Source organism: Giraffa tippelskirchi, chromosome 2, assembly GCF_054371585.1.
Source record: "Giraffa tippelskirchi isolate mGirTip1 chromosome 2, T2T-mGirTip1v1.2.pri, whole genome shotgun sequence".
Classification (NCBI taxonomy): domain Eukaryota; kingdom Metazoa; phylum Chordata; class Mammalia; order Artiodactyla; family Giraffidae; genus Giraffa; species Giraffa tippelskirchi.
In genome coordinates, this window is record NC_137276.1 from 226,628,844 (window position 1) to 226,650,420 (window position 21,577).

Below are 21,577 nucleotides of genomic sequence, written 5' to 3' on the forward strand. Positions count from 1 at the left end.
GGTTTCCTATTTCCTGAAGCTTCTGTTCCTTGTCCACTGATTCTCTGAGTTAGCCCATTTTTCCAGTTTCAGGGGCTGCAGTTTGCCCTGTGAGCTCAATTCACTAATGAATCTAAGAAGAGTTGATTTTTCCATTGGTTCAGCTTTTCTCTTGTTGTGAAAACTGGAGTGATAATTTCCAAACTCTTTACATCTAGGAATGGACAGCATTTTTTTTCAAACAGATCTTTTTCCTGATTGTATAAGTAAAAAGAAAAAAACATATATAACTACCCAATCTTCAGTTAGTCATAGTTAACATTTTGATAAATTTTTATTTGTAATATATGTAAGTGTGTGTGTGTGCGCGCACGCTCAGTCATGTCCAACTCTTTCGTGATCGCATGGACCTCTGTCCATGAGATCCTCCAGGATCCTCTGTCCACGAGATCCTCTGCCCACCAGGATCCTCTGTCCATGAGATTTCCCAGGCAAGAACACTGGAATGGATTGCCATTTCCTTCTCCAAGGGATCTTCCTGACCCAGGGATCTAACTTGCGTCTCTTGCTTTGGCAGGTGGATTCTCTACCTTTGTGCCGTGTTTTTTACAAAAAAGTGCATGCAGTGTTGTATTGGCTTTCTTCTGCTTTCAGAGACTCTTTCTGCATCTTCTGTTGTTTTCACTGCTGCTGAAAATATTTTCAATGTTGATGTTTTCTGTGAGGACCAAGACCTGGTTATGAGGTCCCTTCAGGTTTTATGTGGCTGATGGGAATTCTGCTTCTCCTGAAGACTACGGGTAACTTATGAAGCACTCTGACATACTCTTATGATCATTTCTGTGCCTTCCATATGCAGAGGCATTAGCAAATGTTAGTTAATTTGATGGATGAAAAATTTTCTTTTTATTATCTACAAAAAGTTCTAACACCCTTGTTAGAAAGCTGAAAGTGAAACTGAATGCTCAATTAGAATAACCTATATAGTAAGTATATATTTTGCTTCTCTTTCAAAAGGATTTTAACATTTACATTTCAGTTGCTTTAATGTTTAAAATATACATGTGTTTTATCGTAAGTTATCTCATATTCTACTTTGGAAATTGATGGGATATAAATAATAGGTAAACAAACTAATGAAGGACTGCCTTGCCTCTCTACCTGCCCCCAAACACACTGAGTGGTTGTTCAGTCACTAACCCTTGTCTGACTCTTTGCAACACCATGAACTGCAGCACACCAGGCTTCCCTGTCCTTCACTACCTCCCTGAGTTTGCTCAAACTCATGTCCATTGAGTCAGTGATGCCATCTGACCATCTCATTCCCTGTTGCTCCCTTCTCTTCCTGCCCTCAGTCTTTCCCAGCATCAGGGTCTTTTCCAATGAGTCAGTTCTTTGCATCAAGTGGCCAAAATATTGGAGCTTCAGCATCAGTCCTTCCAATGAATATTCAGGGTTGATTTCCTTTAGGATTGACTGGTTTGATCTCCTTGCTGTCCGAGGACTCTCAAGGGTCTTCTCTAGCACCACAGTTCGAAAGGCAACCAGAAGCCAAGGGGCAAGACCCACAGAGAATGGGGAGCCAATATTTACAGTGTATATACAGGACTGCTTGATCCTGGAACTACACCAAGCCTTTACAACTCAATGGTATTTTTATCCCTGTTTTATTGATTGGAAAATTATGATCTGAGCAGTTTTGTAGAACTTTGTGGGGGAGGAGTGCAGGAGAGAAGAGAATTCATTCCCTCTTTTACTCACTATTCACTCTTTTATTCATTCATCAAACACATTTTTATTGAATGGATTAAACTGAGTACATTGTTCTAAGTGCCAGGTGGATACAACCTAAGTGCCCTGAGGATACAACTGCCAAAATCCTTTGTTTCTTTTTTGGGGCTCCAAAATCACTGAAGATGGTGACTGCAGCCATCAAATTAAAAGACACTTGCTTCTTGGAAGAAAAGCTATCACCAACCTAGACGGCACATTAAAAAGCACAGACATTACTTTGCCAACAAAGGTCCCTCTAGTCAAAGTTATGGTTTTCCAGTAGTCATGTATGGATGTGAGAGCTAGACTATAAAGAAAGCTGAGTGCCAAAGAATTGATGCTTTTTAACTGTGGTGTTGGAAAAGACTCTTTAGAGTCCCTTGGACTGCAATGAGATCAAACCAGTCAATCCTAAAGGAAATCAGTCCTGAATATTCATTGGAAGGACTGATGCTGAAGTTCCAATACTTTGGCCACCTGATGTGAATAACTGACTCATTGGAAAAGATCCTGATGCTGGGAAAGGTTGAAGGCAGGAGGAGAAGGGGACGACAGAGGATGAGATGGTTGGATGGCATCACTGACTTGAGCAAGCTCCAGGATTTGGTGATACACAGGAAAGTCTAGTGTGTTGCAGTCCATGGGGTCTCAAAGAGTTGGACATGACTCAGTGACTGAATTCAACTTTCCCTATGGAGCTTACATACACGAGGGGTGAGGGGGCAGAAGGCGTGGTCTTAATAAAGTGTGCATGCTAGTCACTTCAGTCATGTCGGACTCTTTGTGACCCTCTGGACCATAGCCTGACAGGCTCTTCTGTCCATGGGATTCTCCAGGTGAGAATACTGGAGTGAGTTGCCATTTCCTCCTCCAGGGGATCTTTCAGATCCAGGAATCGAACACTGTCTCCTGTGGCTCCTGCATTGCAGGCGGATTCTTTATGGCTGAGCCATCCCATAGTGTTCAGTTCAGGTCAGTTCAAGAAGTTCACGTACTGTTGAAGCCTGGCTTGGAGAATTTTAGCATTAATTTGCTAGCGTGTGAGATGAGTAAAATTGTGTGGTAGTTTGAGCATTCTTTGGCATTGCCTTTCTTTGAGATTGGAATGAAAGTGACCTTTTCCAGGTCTGTGGCCACTGCTGAGTTTTCAAAATTTGCTGGCATATTGAGTGCAGCACTTTCACAGCATCATCTTTCAGGATTTGAAATAGCTCAACTGGAATTCCATCACCTCCACTAGCTTTGTTTGTAGTGATGCTTCCTAAGGCCCACTTGACTTCACATTCCAGGATGTCTGGCTCTAGGTGAGTGATCACACCATCGTGGTTATCTGGGTCATGAAGATGTTTTTTGTACAGTTCTTCTGTGTATGCTTGCCACCTGTTCTTAATATCTTCTGCTTCTGTTAGGTCTATACCATTTCTGTCCTTTATTGTGCCCGTCTTTGTATGAAATATTCCCTTGGTGTCTCTAATTTTCTTGAAGAGATCTCTAGTCTTTCCTATTCTATTGTTCTCCTCTATTTCTTTGCATTGATCACTGAGGAAGGCTTTCTTCTCTCTCCTTGCTATTCTTTGGAACTCTGCATTCAGATGAGTATATCTTTCCTTTTCTCCTTTGCCTTTTGCTTCCCTTCTTTTCTCAGCTATTTGTAAGGCCTCCTCAGACAGCCATTTTGCCTTTCTGCATTTCTTTTTCTTGGAGATGGTCTTGATCACTGCCTCCTGTACAGTGTCACGAACCTCTGTCCATAGTTCATCAGGCACTCTGACTATCAGATCTAGTCCCTTAAATCTATTTGTCACTTCCACTGTGTAATCGTTAGGGATTTGATTTAGGTCATACCTGAATGGTCTACTGGTTTTCCCTACTTTCTTCAATTTAAGTCTGAATTTGGCAATAAGGAGCTCATGATCTGAGCCACAGTCCACTCCCGGTCTTGTTTTTGCTGACTGTATAGAGCTTCTCCATCTTTGGTTGCAAAGAATATAATCAATCTGATTTTGGTATTGACCATCTGGTGATGTCCATGCTAGAGTCTTCTCTCGTGTTATTGGAAAAGGGTGTTTGCTAAGACCGGTGTGTTCTCTTGGAAAAACTCTGTTAGCCTTTGCCCTGCTTCATTTTGTACTGCAAGGTCAAAAATGCCTGTTACTCCAGGTCTCTCTTGACTTGCTACTTTTGCTTTCCAGTCCCCTGTGATGAAAAAGACATCTTTTTGGTGTGTTAGTTCTAGAAAGTCTCGTAGGTCTTCATAATACCGTTCAACTTGAGCTTCTTCAGCACTACTGGTCCGGGCATAGACTTGGATTACTGTGATGTTGAACGGTTTGCCTTGGAAAGGAACAGAGATCATTTTGTCCCCAGAGTGTACACGTGGGTAAATTATAAGCTCTGGTGGCCCCGCCCGCGCTATCCGAAAGCAGCCGGGCGCGCGCACCAGCGCCGGAGGCTTGCTCCACCTCTCTGGGCGGAGACCCCGAGATCCATCCGGGGCGCCCCGGGTGCGGAGGTTGCGGGCCACCACCTCTCCGGCTCTGCTCGCTTTTGCCCCGCGCCGGCGGTCCCTGCCGAAGGGGCCAACAGTAGCACGCATCGGGGTCGCGAGCGCCGAGCTGGGGTGCGGAGGGGCGACGGCAGAGTCCGGCTGGAGCTGGTGGGCCCGAGGCTGGCACCCCGAGGGCAGCGGCGAGACCACACTGTCAAGGTAACGCAGGCCGGCGGGGGCGGCGGGGATCGCGGGGCGGGGGAGGGTGGGGAGGGCACCGGGCGACGCCGTCTCTGCGCCGCCGTTTCCCGGAATCCCTCTCCAGGAGCCTGTCTCTGCCCGGGACTCCTCCTCCCGCCTGCGCCCCGGATCTCAGGGTTTTGCCGTGCGCGCCGCCGCACCCCTGCCCGGGGGCATCCCCTCTCCAAGTTCCCCGGGGCCCTGGAGGGTCCCTGGCGGGCATCCACTGACTGTCCCCTGCGGCCGCGCTGCCCTCGGCCCTGTCCCGGCGTCCTCATTGCCTCCCACGCACCCTCCCAGGGACCCCTTGTTTGTACATTCAGCCTTGCAGCCCCCAGCCCCGCACCTGACCCCCCAAGGGCCCTGGCCGCTTGGAGGTGAGAGTCAAATTCCTTAGGGTCCACAGCGCCCTGCAAAGCTGGGTTACCGGCTCGGGTGTCTGGTTCGGGGTCTTCCGTCCGCCCTCCAGCAGAACACAAGGTTAGGCATAGTTTGTCCCCGCTCCGGAGAGAGGTACGGAGGGGCCACCGGAGCTGGATGGTCCTACAGTCCTTACAGACCCATCGCTTGGAGGCTGGAGTGGGGACAGGACGATGGGACAGCGTCGCGGAGACAGGAGTGGACCCGCGTCCGGGGTCGGGAGGGGTGAGCAACCGGGTGCCAGTCGATGCTTAACGTTTCGACTCTGACCGATGGAACTAGTTAAACCCAGTTACGAGTTGGATCCATCAACATCCTTAACAAAGCGAAAGATGGCTTTGAGGAACGCTAGCCATCCCGTCTCTCTTTGTGTCTCTTTCTCTTTCTCTTTTAATATTTGCTTGATCTCCTTGCTTTTGTTTGGCAAAAAAAGTATTAGAAACTGTGTGGAACGAGGTAGGAGTTGTGGAGGCAGGTGCTGCAAGAATCCTGGAGTCCCAGCCCCTCACCCGCTCCTGGTCTCATGCAAACTGACCCGGAGACCAGCTGGGCTTCCACCTGCCCCGCATCTTGGCCAGGTTTCAAAGTACCCGCCTCCTGCTCTCCTGACTTGGAGAGGACAGGGGTGAAAGCAAGACCGTAGCAAAATTGGCTCTAAAGAAAACATCTATCAGTGTGCCCTTAGTTGATAAGATTTGACCCCTTTGTGGCAGAAAGTGAACTTCTGAGTTCTCTAGTTCATGAGTTGCTTTTCAACGTTGGAGCATCAAAAATCTGCGTGACTCTTTTATCCCTACGTGTATTTCTTCTGATGTTTCTCATGTATTTATTTCAGATTTAAAAACAATCTGCCAGAGATTTGGTTCCTAAAATTTGACACCTGGTAATTTATCTTTAAAAAAAAATTAGACGAAGAATCATTGCCTGGAGGTACTGTCTTGAAAGTGAAACTTTTATTAAAATGTATTTTCCATCCTCTTCCACTTGCGTACACAGAGCATGTTGGGCTTCCTGTGACATTTGCAAACCTTCAAACTATTGTAGAGTCTGAAGCATATATAGTCTTTGATGGGCAATCATATTTTACCAAAAGTAAGACACAATGATGGACATAAGGTGTACTTTAAAAACTTTTATGTCACTGGGTAGGAAAAACCACTGTCAATTATGGTATGTCATGCCACCATACAGAGCACCCTGATTTCACAGATGTTCAGATGTCAGAAGAAAGTGTGCGTTTTATAATTTGTAAGATAGGTTCCCTTGGCAGAGCTTGATGATACTTTTCCCTGAGGACTTTTCATTGCTTCCAAGAATGAAACTGGTAGTGTGCAGTTCAGGAAGAATAAATGAAAACAGTTTGCTAGGAGAGAAGTAAGGGTGGTAAGAAATGGAGCAAGGAAAATACAAAAGAGGGAAAGAGAGAGGGAGAGAGAGACATGGATGGATGTTGGGTAGGGAGTAGTTCAGAACCACTGAGAATCTTTTCAAGAACCAGCAGGAGAATGAATTCATTCAGTATCCCCACAAGCCAGGGTTTAACAAACTGGTACATGGGAGAGTTATTCTTAAGCCCTGTTACTCTGAAACACTGTTGTTTTAATTCTGAGGTTTTTAAAAATATATTTAAAATTTGAGTGTACCCAACCACCAGAAAAAAAAAAATGGTAGGGAATCCACAAAAATCCTACAAGTGCTCCGTAATAAATAAGAAAGAACAAAACCGCGGGTTTTAGCATGACTTAGCTGTTTCCTTTTCGGACAAAGGAGCAGCAGGCGCTTTCTGCTCAGGGAGGGAGGGAAATATATGGGGGGGAGCGCAGGACAGGAGAAGCCAACACCAGAGTCAGGGGACCCCACAAAGGCCCCACAGTTGATCCACCCCTCCTCAACCCTGCCTGCAGGACACTTAACCGGGTGTTCCAGAAGAAAGCAGAGCCCAGACTACACTTCCTTGATAAGTGCACCCACATCCCAGCACCAATGCTTTGGGCTAGAGAAACTGCCCAGTCTTCACAGAACAAACGGGAATCAGGCACAGTTTTTTAAATGAGGTCTGGATTTCACTCCACTGTGTCACAATTGCAGGAGACAAAGGAATCGAAGTACGAACGAAGTAAGCAGAAATGGTGGGGGGAAAAAAAGAAAGGAAAGAACATGATAGCTTGCAGGATTAGTCACTCAGTTGTGTCCGACTCTTGCAACCTCATGCACTCTAGCCTACTAGGCTCCTCTGTCCATGGAATTTTCCAGGCAAGAATACTGGAGTGGGTAGCCATTCCCTTCTCCTGGGGATCTTCCTGACCTGGGGATCAAACCCCAGTCTCTTGCACTGCAGGCAGATTCTTTACCACCTGAGCCACCAGTGATAGCTTGCAGGAAACTTTTTAAAAAGAAAATATTACTCTTGGGACAGAAGGCCATGCTTTACAATAGCTTTTTGTTGTTGTTGTTGTTTAGTTGTTTAGTTGTGTCTGACTCTTCTGCGACCCCATGGACTAAAGCCCACCAGGCTCCTCTGTCCATGGGATTCTCCAGGCAAGAAGACAAATCTTCCCAACCTAGGGATCAAACCTAGGTCTCCTGCTTTGAAGACAAATTCTTTACTGTCTGAACCACCACAATAGCTTTAGATCCTTCAAAAATTGGTTTAAAAATACAAATTCAATAAAACAAACTCAAAGGTAAGAAAAAATTTTAATTGAGATGAAAAGGAAGAGTGCAGACTTACAGGAATACACTGAAGATCATTGAAACATAATTACAGAAGAAATAAGAGGAAAGAATAGAATAGATCCTGCTGAAAGTAAAACTATTTTAACAGAGGAAAGGCTCTTAAGCCCAAAAAATTCAGAGACAAAGATGAAGTCATTTATTAAGAATTCAATGTGGAAGACAGATAAAGCACAGTCAGGCATTAGGACACTTGAGTTTCCTGACATAGTGAAACCAACAAATGGGACAGAAAATGCAAATAAAAATAAGATAAGTTTTATTGAAATGAAGAAAAAATGGCCTGTAGGCCAAAAGAGCATGATATTTTCCAGGAAATTTTCATATAGGAATGCTTACTACCATGATATCTTCAGTAGTTTAAATTGAAAGGAAAAGAATTATTATTATTGAGAAATTGAAAAAAGAGTAAATAAAGGAGAGAAAAATCACATCAAGTTGCTCTCAGATGTCTCCAGGGCTGTGCTAGATGCCAGAGGACAATGGTTCCAAGGGAAAAGTTCTAGGGAAAGAAACTTTTTCCCAAGAGGGTATGTTGTCTAGCTAGAAGATGTCATTCAGGTTGAAAGTCAACAGAAAGGGGCTTCCTCAAATATGAAAGAACAAAGGAAATTCAGCACCCATGAGCCCTTATGGGAAAAAAAAATGCTGGAGAATAAAATCCAGCAAATAGTAAATAAAGAGAGAAGTCAAAGTAATAAAGTCAGGCTTCGAGAACTCATGATATAAGGACTGTTGGCCACAATAGAGACTCCAAGTGCCATAACAAAGACCCAGCACAGCCAAAAAAAAAAAAAGAAAAGGACTGTTGGTGAGTATTTATTAAAATGTGGAATTAATATAAAACATCTTTGGAAATTGTGAAATAAAATGTGATTATTATATAAATCTGGGCTCACACACAAAAAGAAAAAGTAATCAGGTAGGGGCGGAAGAGGAAGATGAAAGGATATATGAGAGCAGGCCCTATAGTTCTCATCTTTGAAGGCGTGGATCAGTAAATAGAGGTGAATAGTTAGTGCTGTGAATATCATATTCCAACTTGCAACACCTTTGTAATTTTTTTAACTTTGGAGGGATATTTTAGGGAGTTATTCTTTCTTATGGAAATAATTGAAATGTCAACAACTTTTCTGCCTTTGCTTCAGTTTTTTTCCAAGTAAAATTAAATTTAGACAAAAATACTGTGTGTGTGTGTGTGTGTGTGTGTGTGCTGTGGGTGTACTTAGAAAGATCTCTGGGATTATGTTGTTCATTAATGTTAATAATGGAACTATCTGGATGCTGAGATTTTACTTTTATGCGTTATTATTTTTTTTAAATGAGTGAGTTGAACTATTCTTACCAAAACAAGAAATAAACCGGAAACAAATATGCCAAGACGTTAACAATGGTTGATGCTCAGTAGTAAAAATAAAGATGACTGCTACTTTCTTCTTTGTGCTTTTTTGTATTTTTTTTTTTAATTTCCAGGGGAAAAAATACATGTCATTTTATTTGTAGAGTTTTTCTGAATCCTTTCATTCACTGACGAGCAAACACGTGTCAGGCTGTGCCGGATAGAAGAAACGACACAGTTCTGCTCTCTCCCGGGAGAACAGGAGGCAGCAAGTTCTGTGAGGGTTGTCTGTCTGTCTGGAGGAGTTGAAACTCAGAGAAGAGTCACTTTGGCACAGTAGCATCCTTTTGAGCTGGGCCTTGAAAATTAGTAGTGTTTGTCTGGGTATCAGTGACAAGGATTGTTGGGGGAGGGAGGAAGGGAGAGGGGATGATGGTGATAGGAGATTCAGAGCAGGTGTGATTTGTGGCTCAGAGTTCAGAGTGAGACACTTGTGTGGGCCACTTGAACTGTGGTGTTGGAGAAGACTCTTGAGAGTCGCTTGGACTGCAAGGAGACCCAACCAGTCCACCCTAAAGGAAATCAGTCCTGGGTGTTCATTGGGAGGACTGATGTTGATGCTGAAACTCCAGTACTTGGGCCACCTGATGCGAAGAACTGACTCATCTGAAAAGACCCTGCTGCTGGGAAAGATTGAAGGCAGAAGGAGAAGGGGACGATAGAGGATGAGATGGTTACATGGCATCACCGACTCGATGGACATGAGTGTAAGTACACTCCGGGAGTTGGTGATGGACAGGGAGGTCTGGCATGCTGCTGTTCATGGGGTCACAAAGAATTGGACACGACTGAGTGACTGAACTGAAACCAGATCTAAATGCAAATATAAAAGCATTTAAGCCCGATGGTGAATCACCAAATTATAATACAGGGTTGGCATTTCCTAGCACATCTTGGCGGAGAAGGCAATGGCATCCCACTCCAGTACTCTTGCCTGGAGAATCCCAGGGACGGTGGAGCCTGGTGGGCTGCCGTCTATGGGGTCACACAGAGTCGGACACGACTAAAGTGACTTAGCAGCAGCAGCAGCAGCAGCACATCTTGGGAGAATTCCTGGAAGTAGGTGGAAGCAGTAAACTCAACCCCAGACTCAGAAGGGGAGCAAAGAAGAAGAGGAGGTTCCCACAGGCACACAGCCAGGGCCAGGGCCACTGCCCACAGGTGCCGGGGATCCTTTTGCCCTGGCAACCCTGGGCACACATGCACTTGAACTTGAAGGCTGCCCACAATCTTCAACTGCTAGCCACCAGCCTGAGATGGACTCTGAAAAAGGCAACCCTGAGTCTCCCCTTTCCAAGGATCTGCCATCCCAATCCATAGCACGCTGGTGGACGGTGAAGAGTCTTTAAACCTCTGCTCCTGGCCCTGCTATGTACCCCGATCAAGACTGATCTTGACATTTAACTCCTGCCAGATCAGGTAGCCACTCTGCCTGGCCCAGCCTCCCTGCACACACGCCAGGAGGGCATCAATGCACCATGATCGCTCTCCCACCTTGTGACCCAGTTGTTGCCCCCATGAAAAGAACATCAAGCAGTCATGGGGTGTAGAGAGAGTGGCCAGGTCAGGCCCCCATCTTGCAGGGTTGGGGGAGCAAGATCCAAATGTGAATTGATCTCCTATTTTGTCCCATCAGACTTCACTAACAAAACACAAGTTCAAAGATAAAACGATTAAGAATTTCAAGATGGCCACAGGAGAGCAATAAACCAAGAGTGGGACCCTTCTTGTGTACAGGGCCCCTGGGGTGACTGAAGCCGGCCCTGGCTGCAGAGATAAGAGTAACCAGAGCTTTAGGAAGGCTGAGCTGCTTGAAATCAGGGAGAGTTTTAAAGAGCTTCATGAACAGTTCCAGGCGGGATGCCAAGATGGGAAATTAGATTTTCCAAGCAAGCAAGAATCTGCTACCAGAAATCTAATTGGAGGTGGAGTATGAGTCACCAGGAACAAAGAAAGGGAGGCAACATCCTGTGGCCCAGAGCAAGAGAGAGGGATTCTAGTTGTGTAGTTATATGTGTGTACTTTCAGCTGCTGAGGAGAGAGAAGGTTCTGCAGAGGCAGAACAAAGGCAAAAATGTGCCACCATCAGAACAAAACAGAGAGACCAGAGGCCACAGGACAAGTGGTCAGGTAGAAGGGAGCCACCCCCCAAGGTGGCATTCCACAGTCTTGGTGCTTCCAGCATCTATGTCCACAACCAGGCAAGCCCTCTGCTGAGGAGTGATGATGGCTGATAACATCGCATGTCATAAAGACATTTCTGTGGATGTTCTAATGATGGTACACTTCCCAGGTGGCTCAGTAGTAAAGAATCTGCCCGCCAATGCAGAAGATGCAGGGGTCGTGGGTTCCATCCCTGGGTTGGGAAGATTCCCCTGGAGGAGGAAATGGCAACCCATTTCAGTATTCTTGCCTGGAAAATCCCATGGACAGAGGAGCCTGGCGGGCTACAGTCCAGGAGGTTGTGAAGAGTCAGACACGACCAAGCACACACATGTTATGGGAAAAGTTGAGGTGCCCGGACAGCTCATGGGTGGTAGGTGGCAATTTTGACTTGGAATCTTCTGGCTTGATAGCGTGATAGTCGAGGGGACTTTTTAATGTGTTCTTAGCTTGAATTCACCTCTGCTACTTGGTGGTCATTTTTCACTTTGACTTGGGGCTTGGTGCTACCCCATTGTTTGCGGGGACAGGAGAACACCCAGTAGTTTGGTTGGAGACAGAGATCTGGGGGAGAGAAGGGATGAGACCAACGGGGGTCCGTAAAATGTTTCAAGACTTCCTGTCTCACCTTGGAATGAAGAAGACTTTCTAACTAACTCAAAATGCAAATGCTAAGAAAGAAAATATCTTTAAGTCTAAAAGCTCAGAAGTTTCTGTTAAAAAAGAAAAAAGCTGCACAGGCAAATCAAAGCACAAGTGACAACGGCAGAGAAAAATAAAGAAGCTATGACTCATATCACCAAGAGCCAGATTGCCTCATACTTAAAAAGCTCCTTCAAATTGATGTGAAAGAAAGAAATCTTAAAAAGAGGGGATATATGTATATGTATAACTGATTCACTTTACTGTACAGCAGAAACTAACACAGCGTTGTAAAGCAACTGTATTCCAATAAAAAATTTTTAAGAACCAATGTAAAAAAAAAAAAGCAACGACTCAATAGAAAAAAGACAGAGAGACAGTTAACTCGAAAGGAAATATCTCTGCCATATGTGCTCGGTCTTACTCAGAATAAGAGAAATACAGAAGTAATATGAGTCTGAAGACAACTTTGCATTTATGAATTTGATTTTCAGAAATCCAAGAGCTTGATGGTTATCACTATCATTATTATTTATCATTATCATTCCCTATAAGCTCTTCCTGTGTGGGGAAGCAGAAATTCTCACACACTGCAAGAGGTTGTATAAACTACTACAGCCACAAGGGTGAGAGTGTGGCCGTCTCTATCAAAATCACAAATGCAAGGACGTCCCTGGTGGTCCAGCGCTTAAGACTCCGTGCTTTCATTGCAGAGAGGCTTTCATTGCAGAGGGCCAGCATTCCATCCCTGGCGGGGAAACTAAGATCACACAAGCCTCACAGTTAGTGAAGCAAAAAAAAAAAAAAAGACATGCACGGCCCCTTTGGGCCTGGTCTCTTCTGTCTGCCCCTGCAAACCAAGCCTCCACCTTCCCCACCTCTTACTGTGCCCTGGGATCCCGTCTTGTATGGGTACAGCCACCGGCTGTCTGGTCCTATGGCTTCCATTGGAGTCAGCCAATGGGGAGCCCCAAGAGAGGAGAAGGAAGACAGTGGGGAATATTTGTGCTCCTCACACTGGATTCTCTCCTTTCAAATTCCAGGCTTGGGACGTTCCCTCTATACCTCAAGCCCACGATGATGATAACAGCTCTCGCTGCTGTTACTTTCAGATGCCACACTCATCCTTATGTTGGCCTGTAGCCGCCTCACACGTTTGTATTAAACAGTCCCTTGATGACAATCTTCCTCAACTTAGCCAGAGTTGAATGTGCTCTTACCTGCTGGGACCCTGACTGAACACCTTTTGGCCGAGCAGTCCTGCCTCTGGGAAGCTTTCTCACACTTAGATTTGACATGCTCAGAATGAGACATTTTCAAGAGAATCCATTGCAGAAACAGTTCAAAGTCACTCAAATGTTCTTCATGGGGACTGGTCATATAAATGTCTATGTCTATGTCTATGTCTGCAGAGTAGACTATATGTAACTATCCAAAAAAAAAAAAAAAAAAGAAAGAAATTCTCTTTGGTGCTGATGTAGAAAGAGCTCCCGAATTTGTTTTTAAGTGGAAAAAAGCAGAAATCAGACAGGGAATGTTTATGCTATGTGTGTATTAAGTTGCTTCAGTCGTGTCTGACTCTGACCCCATGGACTGTAGCCCACCAGGCTCCTCTGTCCATGGGTTTTTCCAGGCAAGAGTACCAGAGTGGGTTGCCATGCCCTCCTCAACCCTTGGGTCAAGAAGATCTCTCTTGTGTCTCCTACACTGGCAAGCAGGTTCTCTACCACTAGCATCACCTGCTATCTCTGTATTTGGAAAAATAAGGGTGGGGGGAATAAAAATACATTTTTTATTTTGCTTATGCATGAAGGTGATCATGAACTTGGGCAAACTCTAGGAGAAGGTGAGGGACAGGGAGGCCTGGCGTGCTGCCGTCCATGGGGTCTCAAAGAGCTGGACATGACCAGGCGACTGAACAAAAATATGCATGAATATATTCTGAAAGACTAACCAAGAAAATAAAAATAGTTTTCCGAAAGGAGCAAGACACTTCAAAATGTGCTCTTTCGTATATTTAAATTTTGGGAACCAAATGACTATTGGTTCCACAAGCTGAGATAAAGCTCCTTGTGTAAATGGGGTGAATGATCCAGCTCCCAGAAGGGCAGAGAGGAAACCCGGAATCAGGAATTTCCTGCTGGGGACTTCCGTGGTGGCCCAGTGGTTAAGAATCTGCCTTGCAATTTAGGGGATGCAGTTTAAATCCCTGGTCAGGGAACTAAGCTCCCACATGCCACAGGGCAACAAAGCCCACACACCTCAACTACTGAACCTGAGGGACACAATTAAAGAGTCTGTATGCTGCAACAAATAGATCCCACGTGCCTCAACTAAGACCCAGTTTAGTTCAGCTCGGTCACTCATATGTGTTCTTTGCGTCAGGTGGCCAGAGTATTGGAGTTTCAGCTTCAGCATCAGTCCTTCCAATGAACATTCAGGACTGATTTCCTTCAGGATGGACTGGTTGGGTCTCCTTGCTATCCAAGGGACTCTCAAGAGTCTTCTCCAACACCACAGTTCAAAAGCATCAATTCTTCAGTGCTCAGCATTCTTCATGGTCCAACTCTTATATCCGTACATGACTACTGGGAAAACCAAAGCTTTGACTAGACAGACCTTTGTCAGCAAAGTAATGTCTCTGCTTTTCAATATGCTGTCTAGGTTGGTCATAGCTTTTCTTCCGAGAAGCAAGCGTCTTTTAATTTCATTGCTGCAGTCACCATCTGCAGTGATTTTGGAGCTAAAAAAAAAATAAAGTCTGTCACTGTTTCCATTGTTACCCCATCTATTTGTCATGAAGTGATGGGACCAGATGCCACTATCTTAGTTTTCTGAATGTTGAGTTTTAAGCCAACTTTTTCCCTCTGCTCTTTCATTTTCATCAAGAGGCTCTTTAGTTCTTCGCTTTCTGCCATGAGGGTGGTGTCATCTGCATATCTGAGGTTATTAATATTTCTCACAGCAATCTTGATTCTAGCTTGCGCTTCATCCAGCCCAGCGTTTCTCATGATGTACTCTGCATATAAGTTAAATAAGCAAGGTGACAATATACAGCCTTGATGTACTCCTGTCCCAATTTAGAAACAGTCTGTTGTTCCATATCCAGTTCTAACTGTTGCTTCTTGACCTGCATACAGATTGTCTTTGTCTGCTGTCTTTGCAGTTTAATTAGATACTTCAGAATTCTGATAACCTAATATCGATTTCTTTTCAGATGTGAAAGTAAAGAAAGGACACATAAAATAACAAAAATGTTTTTGAGCCAGAATGTATCAGCGATTGGACCACTGAATTTGTATCCCATGGGTGAGTGTTACGTTTTCTCACAGCTCCATCTACAGGGACCCTGTTAGGAAGCAGCCAGTTGATTTCCTGGTCCTGATGACACAGTATGAGGAGCTGCCCAATGTCAAGAGTCAAGTGGAACGTAGATAGGAATCCTGTGTTGATGGTTTGATTTACAATGGGTTTCTGTTCTACTGGTGTTTTAGGAAAACAACCAAATAATCATAGACTTGAGGCTCGGTAATGAAGGGAGCTAGCTTCATTGTAATTTGAAGAGGAATTTCCCTTAATACTCTCATTCTAATCCAGGGTGGAGTTTATCACTCCATTCCTACATTTGGAAAGAAGCCAGACCCCCTAGGACTTCCCTGGCAGCTCAGTGGTAAAGAATCTGCCTGCCAATGCAGGAGACCTGGGTTCGATCCCTGGGTCTGGCAAACTGTAGGAGTCTATCTATGTATCTTAAGTGTAAAGAAAGATTTTTTAAAGCTTATAAAGCACACATCATGACCAAAAAAAGTCTTCTATGAAAATTAAATGTTTTTCTATTCAACAAAGGGTAATAATGAGATAACAGATGAGGAGAATATATTTACAACAACTCAAAACCCCTCCAAAAAATTCCACCTGGAATAGATCCCCTGGAGAAGGATATGGCAACCCACTCCAGTATTCTTGCCTGGAAGATCCCATGGACAGAGGAACCTGGCAGGCTACATTCCATGGGGCCACAAAAAGTCAGACATGACTTAATGACTAAGTAACATAAAACAACAGCCAGACTCTCATCTCCCTCTTCATCACAAAACCAAAATGTTACCCCTGAACTTTGGTTTCCACATTTCATTTATTATCACTTTTTTTTTCCATCACCCTATTCATTTGTGCCTTCTCTTTACCTTTCTTTTGGTTCTATTTCAGTATCACTGTGTCATCTGTTCCATAGTTGATCAATAAGGGATCCATGGTTGGGGCACTTCTCCCCCAAGAAATGTCATGCATTGGGGAGTATATGCCAGCCTTGGTCCTCACCTACTAAAAAATGCCAAACCCGCCCTCCCACTGCCAAGTCGTGGTGACTTCAGAATACAAATGAGAACCCCCCCCCTTCCCATCACCAAGACCTTTCTCCCTCCACCAACCTCAGTAAATATCTTTGCCTCAGGAGTTTTAAAATTAGCAACATGCTTATTCACTTTCTGAGAATTGTTCCAGATGGATGACTGCTTCTCAGGACAGTTCCCCAACTAGCCAACCCTCATTACTAGTATCAGTTCCCAAACATCTTATTTTGGATCCACTCAGGATAAAACATCCTTGGAAGATGCACTGCTGATACCATCAACTCTCTAAGAATCATTTTCCGTCCTCAGTCATTCAGTCGTATCCAGTTCTGTGACCCCCATGGACTGTAACCCGCCAGGCTCCTCTGTCCATGGAATTTTCTAGGCAAGAATACTGGAGTGGGGTGCCATTTCCTACTCCAGGGGGTCTTCCTAACCCAGGGATCAAACCTGAGTCTCCTTTGTCTCTTGCATTGGCAGGTAGATTCTTTACCACCTGGGAAGCCCGGAACCATTTACTTGACCCTTTTTCTTTAACACAAGAAAGTCTTAGTCCAATATTAATACACATGTGTGGAAGAGTGCCAGACTCAGAACAACAATCATAAATTGAGCCTGGAAAAAGGGTTGTTTGCTTTTCTAACATGTTTTTCTTCTTCCCAGTGCACATCAGCCTCGTGTTTGGTATTTCGTATGTGGTGCCTGGTAAGAGATTTTCTTGACTTAACAAAATTCTGTGTAAGGATGAGAGTGGGGGAGCAACCATTTAGAAGTGAAAAAATGTGGGAAATTGGATTTCTGACTTCAGATCTGTTGCCATTTTGTTTGAACCTTTTTCCTCCAATACTTTCTCTGTAGAAGAAGTTAGCCAATTCTGATTTTCACATTTGTCTCATAAAACTATTACAGGAAATTAACACTAGAATTTATTTTTAAACCCCTTAAAGGAATTGTTGTTGTGGTTGTTGTTGTTGAGTCACTCAGTCATGTTTGACTCTTTTGTGACCTCATGGACTGTAGCCCACCAGACTCCTCTGTCTATGGGATTCTCCAGGCAAGAATACTGGAGTGGGTTGCCACTTCCTCCTCCAGGAGATCTTCCCAACCCAGGGATTGAACCAGGGTCTCCTACACTGGCAGCTGGGTTCTTTCCCATTGAGCCACCAGGGAAGCCCCTTAAAAGACTATCCAGCTCTTAATAGTCTCACTAATAGAAGAATGAGGAGACACAGACTGTGCCAAACAAAAAATCTTCCAGAAATCATTTATCTTTAATTTACATTTTCCCACCTGTTATCTGGTACCTGGTACCAGATAAGAGAAAATACATTTTTTTTAAGCTAAATTTCTTGTCTACATATAAACCTTCCTACAAAACTTCACTATGGGTTAAATATGTATCCAGCCTTGTGATGAGCACTGGGGGATGAAGACTTGGCAATCAAGAAGCAAAGGTCCTATCCACAGGAAACTAAGATGCTCTTTGAAATTTTAACCGTATAAGGCAGGGTTTGACAAATGTAACTGTGAGGTTTCCTTTGCCACTGCCACATTCCAGCTGAGTTGCATAATTCAACTTCTCAGTTTCACAGTTTGTGAAATGGGTCTGTGAATCAAATCTCCTCCAGCATAGGCATGGGGGTGAAATGCCTGGAAAGATCCAATCTGGGCGCACATTCTCCACCTCCCCTCTGTGATAGAGAGCTAGCACAGTGGGAAATTCAGAGGAAGGAAAGCTTGCCATGGGCTGAGCTATATAGGGGGAACCGGAGGAGGGGTTGAGGCTTGACTTGAGAGCATGAGGTAGCCCTGGATAACATGGATTATTTTGATACAAATTGCCACTGAGAGCCCGTGATAATTGGGTGAGCCCAAATTCTGGTTTCCCTTGTAGCTCAGTCAGTAAAGATGTCTGCAATGCAGGAGACCCGGGTTCAATTCCTGGATGGGGAAGATCCCTTGGAGAAGGAAATGGCAACCCACTCCAGTATTCTTGCCTAGGGAATCCCATGGACAGAGGAGCCTGGTAGGCTATAGTCCATGGGGTTGCAACAGTCAGACACGACTTAACCACTTAAACCACTAGCACCAAATTCTGTTTACACGGTGCTGAGTTTATTACTTGTATTAGCTCATTTCTAGTGTTCAACAAAACCATTTCCTTTGGGTTTCCAAGATCCCTGGGCTCTTGGCGGGGCTTCTCTGCTAGAAGTGTGGGAGTTCAGTTCCCAAGGGACAGTTTGAACTGATAACAAAACGATAACAACACTGGGTTCCAGATTTCAATCTTTTTTTTTTGTTTAACTTCTGTTCCCTTTAGATTTTTCAGATGACTATTGCACTTTAAAGATGAGATTCCAAAATTTCCAGTCAATCTTATCATGGGAATTAAAAAACCGTTCAGTTGTACCAACTCACTATACGTTATGGTACACAATCATGAGGTGGGTTTGACATTCTGTTTTTCTCTTGCTAATTATATCATGTTTCTATTATGTGGGAAGTGGGGAAGAGGTGACCTTACTTGTGATAGAGCTTTTCTCTCTCTCTCCTCCCCTCACTCAGCCCCTCTCAATCTCAGTTTTTTATTCAGAGCTTTAAAAGTCCAAGACAAAAGACTCCTCCATTTTTAATTACACTGAATTCTTGAACACCCTAAAGTTACTTTTGACACATTTGTACTTAGAACCAAAGCCAGTTTCTACAGGTCAAAGCCTCAGATGTAAAATAATTATCCTATTTATTCACAATTACTTCCCTAGTTCAGTAAGTCTGGGCATCGAAAGTGCTGCATTGTTCTGAGGACAGAAGTCCAAAGACCTGGTGACCGTATTGATGGGTTATGTTTAGTTTTCTCTGCTCAGGGAGGCACGCGGGACATCAGAAACCCACCTGGTCCAGACGAGGACAGGCCCAGGTCCGAAGTCTGGCTTGGTCGCTAACCAGCTGTGACCCTGGGGCAGAGCTCAGCCTCTTTGTGCTAATCCTCCTACTCAGGGGTGGCTGCAGGGACTCAGGGCCTGATGGACAGCGTCCTCTTCGGGTCTCTTTTCCCACATCCAACAATCACCCTCCTAAGCCTTACTTTGATCCGGTTACCCCCCGGAGTGGCCTTCAGTTGGTTGTTCACTTTATTGCTCTTCCTGTAGCTACCTGACCTGCTGAAGGACGTCTGGTGGGTGTCTCTCTGTTGTTGTTGTTCAGCTGCTAGGTCATGTCCGACTCTGCCACCCCACGGATTGCAACATGCCAGGCTTTCCTGTCCTTCACTATCTTCCAGAGCTGGCTCGAGTCTTTTGAGTTGGAGATGCTATCTAACCACCTCATCCTCTGCCGCCCTCTTCTCCTTTAGCCCTCAATCTTTGCCAGCATCAGGGTCTTTTCCAACGAGTTGGCTCCTCGCATCAGGTGACCAAAGTACTGGAGCTTAGGCCTTAGTCCTTCCAATGAATATTCAGGGTTGATTTCCTTTAGGATTGGGTTTCTCTTTGTTACCTACTAATGTTGTAAGTTTCTCCCTGCCTTAGGCAGTCACGTGTATCATCCACCTGCCTTTCTGAAGCTCAAGAGGGCAGATGTCTGTGTTGGTCCTATATAGGCTGACTTAGGACCTGACCATGCGATCCTCAGCCTGAGAAAGAAGGGGTCTCAGGGAGGGGCAGTCATGATTGTCCTGTAGAATTAGAGAGATCTGGGGCCTCTGCCATGAACACCCAACATTTGCTTATTCATTCACCCAGCAAATATTTACTGAGCACCTACCACATGCCAGGGGTGAAACTCGGAACCCAGATCCCTGTTTTCTTGGAGCAGACATTCTGAAAGTAGGCAGAGGTCTCAGTCAGCAAAGATATAATAAGCCAGATGGGGGCAAATGGTATGAAGAAAAATAAAGACAGGAAGGAGGGATCAAGAGAGAGGGGTAAAGTGTTCCATTTGAAATAAGGGGGTGAGAGCCGGTGACAACACGGAGATATTTCCCTTTGCTGTCCACCAGAACCTGTCACAGCATTGTTAATCAGCTGTGCTCCCATACAAAATAAAATGTTTAAAAGAAATTTCAAAATGAAAAGAAAGAAAACCCACAAGGGACCTTTGAGCAGAGCCACACAGGAATATGCAAGCGGGGCTTCGTGTTAATGGACCCTCATCACATAGAAGCTAACGTTTTCTTTGACCATCTCTTTGCCTTTCTAAGTAAACCAGAAGATATGAAGGTCGTCAAGGACTGTATAAACATCACAAGATCGTTTTGTGACCTAACAAACGTGTGGGTAAACGCGACGGACATGTACATCTCTCGAGTGGTTGGATTCAGAGAGAACGCAGTGCTGGTCAGTTGTATGGGCTCTTTCTTCCTGGAATCAGGCGGTGAGTTTGTCTCATTTATTATCTTCATCATCTTCGCTAAGTTCATTGTTACTTGCTTTGCCAGAAAGCAAGAAATTCTGTAAAGGCGTTTTAGACGCAGGGCTGGGTTCACCTCCTGGCCCTGCTACCTCCTATCTCTGTCACCCTGGAGTGGTTACTTTGCTTCTCTGAGCCTCCATTTTCTTCTCCAAAAAAGTGGAATGATAACCTGTTCTTTGACGATAAGGGCTCTCTATGCCTGTATAAGGCAGTCACTCAGGCAGTAGCAGCTGCTACTTTTTTTTGAAGCCATTATTCATTAAAGTATAGTTGATTTACAATGCTGTGTTCACTTCTGATTTATAGTAGCTGCTACTTTTTGCTTTGCTTCACAGCCTGACAGGAAGTGGGGAACGGGGTTCAGAAAGGCCTGTGTCTGAGCTGTCATAACTTTGGGGGTCTGTGTTTTCCCTAATACTGCAGCCCCTCTCCCAGATCAGATCCCAGTAGCTCTGGCATGTGTGAGCACCCAGGTGTGTGTGCACACAGGGCCCAGACAGAGAAGCCTGGATCCCAGGAGTGGGTGTGCCCACTCTTTCTTTCCCTACCACGGGAGGTGGCTCCTTCTGGTGATTGTGTTAACAGCTCCAGAGCAGCTGGCAGTGGCTCTCCGCCAGACTCCATCACATTTCTGGTATCCTGATCTTGCAAAGGGCTTTGCAGGCAGCTCAGTGGTAAAGCATCTGCCTGCCAAGCAGGAGACATGGGTTTGATCCCTGGCTCGGGAAGATCCCCTGGGGAAGGAAATGGCAGCCCACTCCTGTATTCTTGCCTGGAGAATCCCATGGGCAGAGGAGCCTGGTGGGCTACAGTCCCTGGAGTTCCAAAGAGTCAGACGTACCTGAGTGACTCAGCAGCAAAAGGAACCCTGTTAAAGGCTGGGTGGGTGTGCATGTACACACATCTGTGCTTAGCAAAGTGATGATAGCTGAATCCCATGGAGCAAACTTAGATACTTAGAAATTCTTGGAATTGTGG

At 44.8% G+C, this 21,577-nt stretch overlaps 1 protein-coding gene across 2 annotated transcripts in view; it reads left to right on the forward strand.

Moving 5' to 3' along the window:
- The first annotated feature begins 4,233 nt into the window (after positions 1 to 4,233).
- IFNAR2 (interferon alpha and beta receptor subunit 2) overlaps positions 4,234 to 21,577 on the forward strand; it is a 31,721-nt gene continuing 14,377 nt past the window's right edge. For both annotated transcript variants that reach the window (XM_081572934.1, XM_081572935.1), the window contains exons 1-5: positions 4,234 to 4,459; positions 15,055 to 15,146; positions 16,853 to 16,894; positions 18,510 to 18,633; positions 20,388 to 20,560. In XM_081572934.1, coding sequence (XP_081429060.1) covers positions 15,092 to 15,146; positions 16,853 to 16,894; positions 18,510 to 18,633; positions 20,388 to 20,560 — 394 coding nt within the window. In that variant the 5' untranslated portion in view covers positions 4,234 to 4,459; positions 15,055 to 15,091. The remainder of the gene's footprint in view (positions 4,460 to 15,054; positions 15,147 to 16,852; positions 16,895 to 18,509; positions 18,634 to 20,387; positions 20,561 to 21,577) is intronic.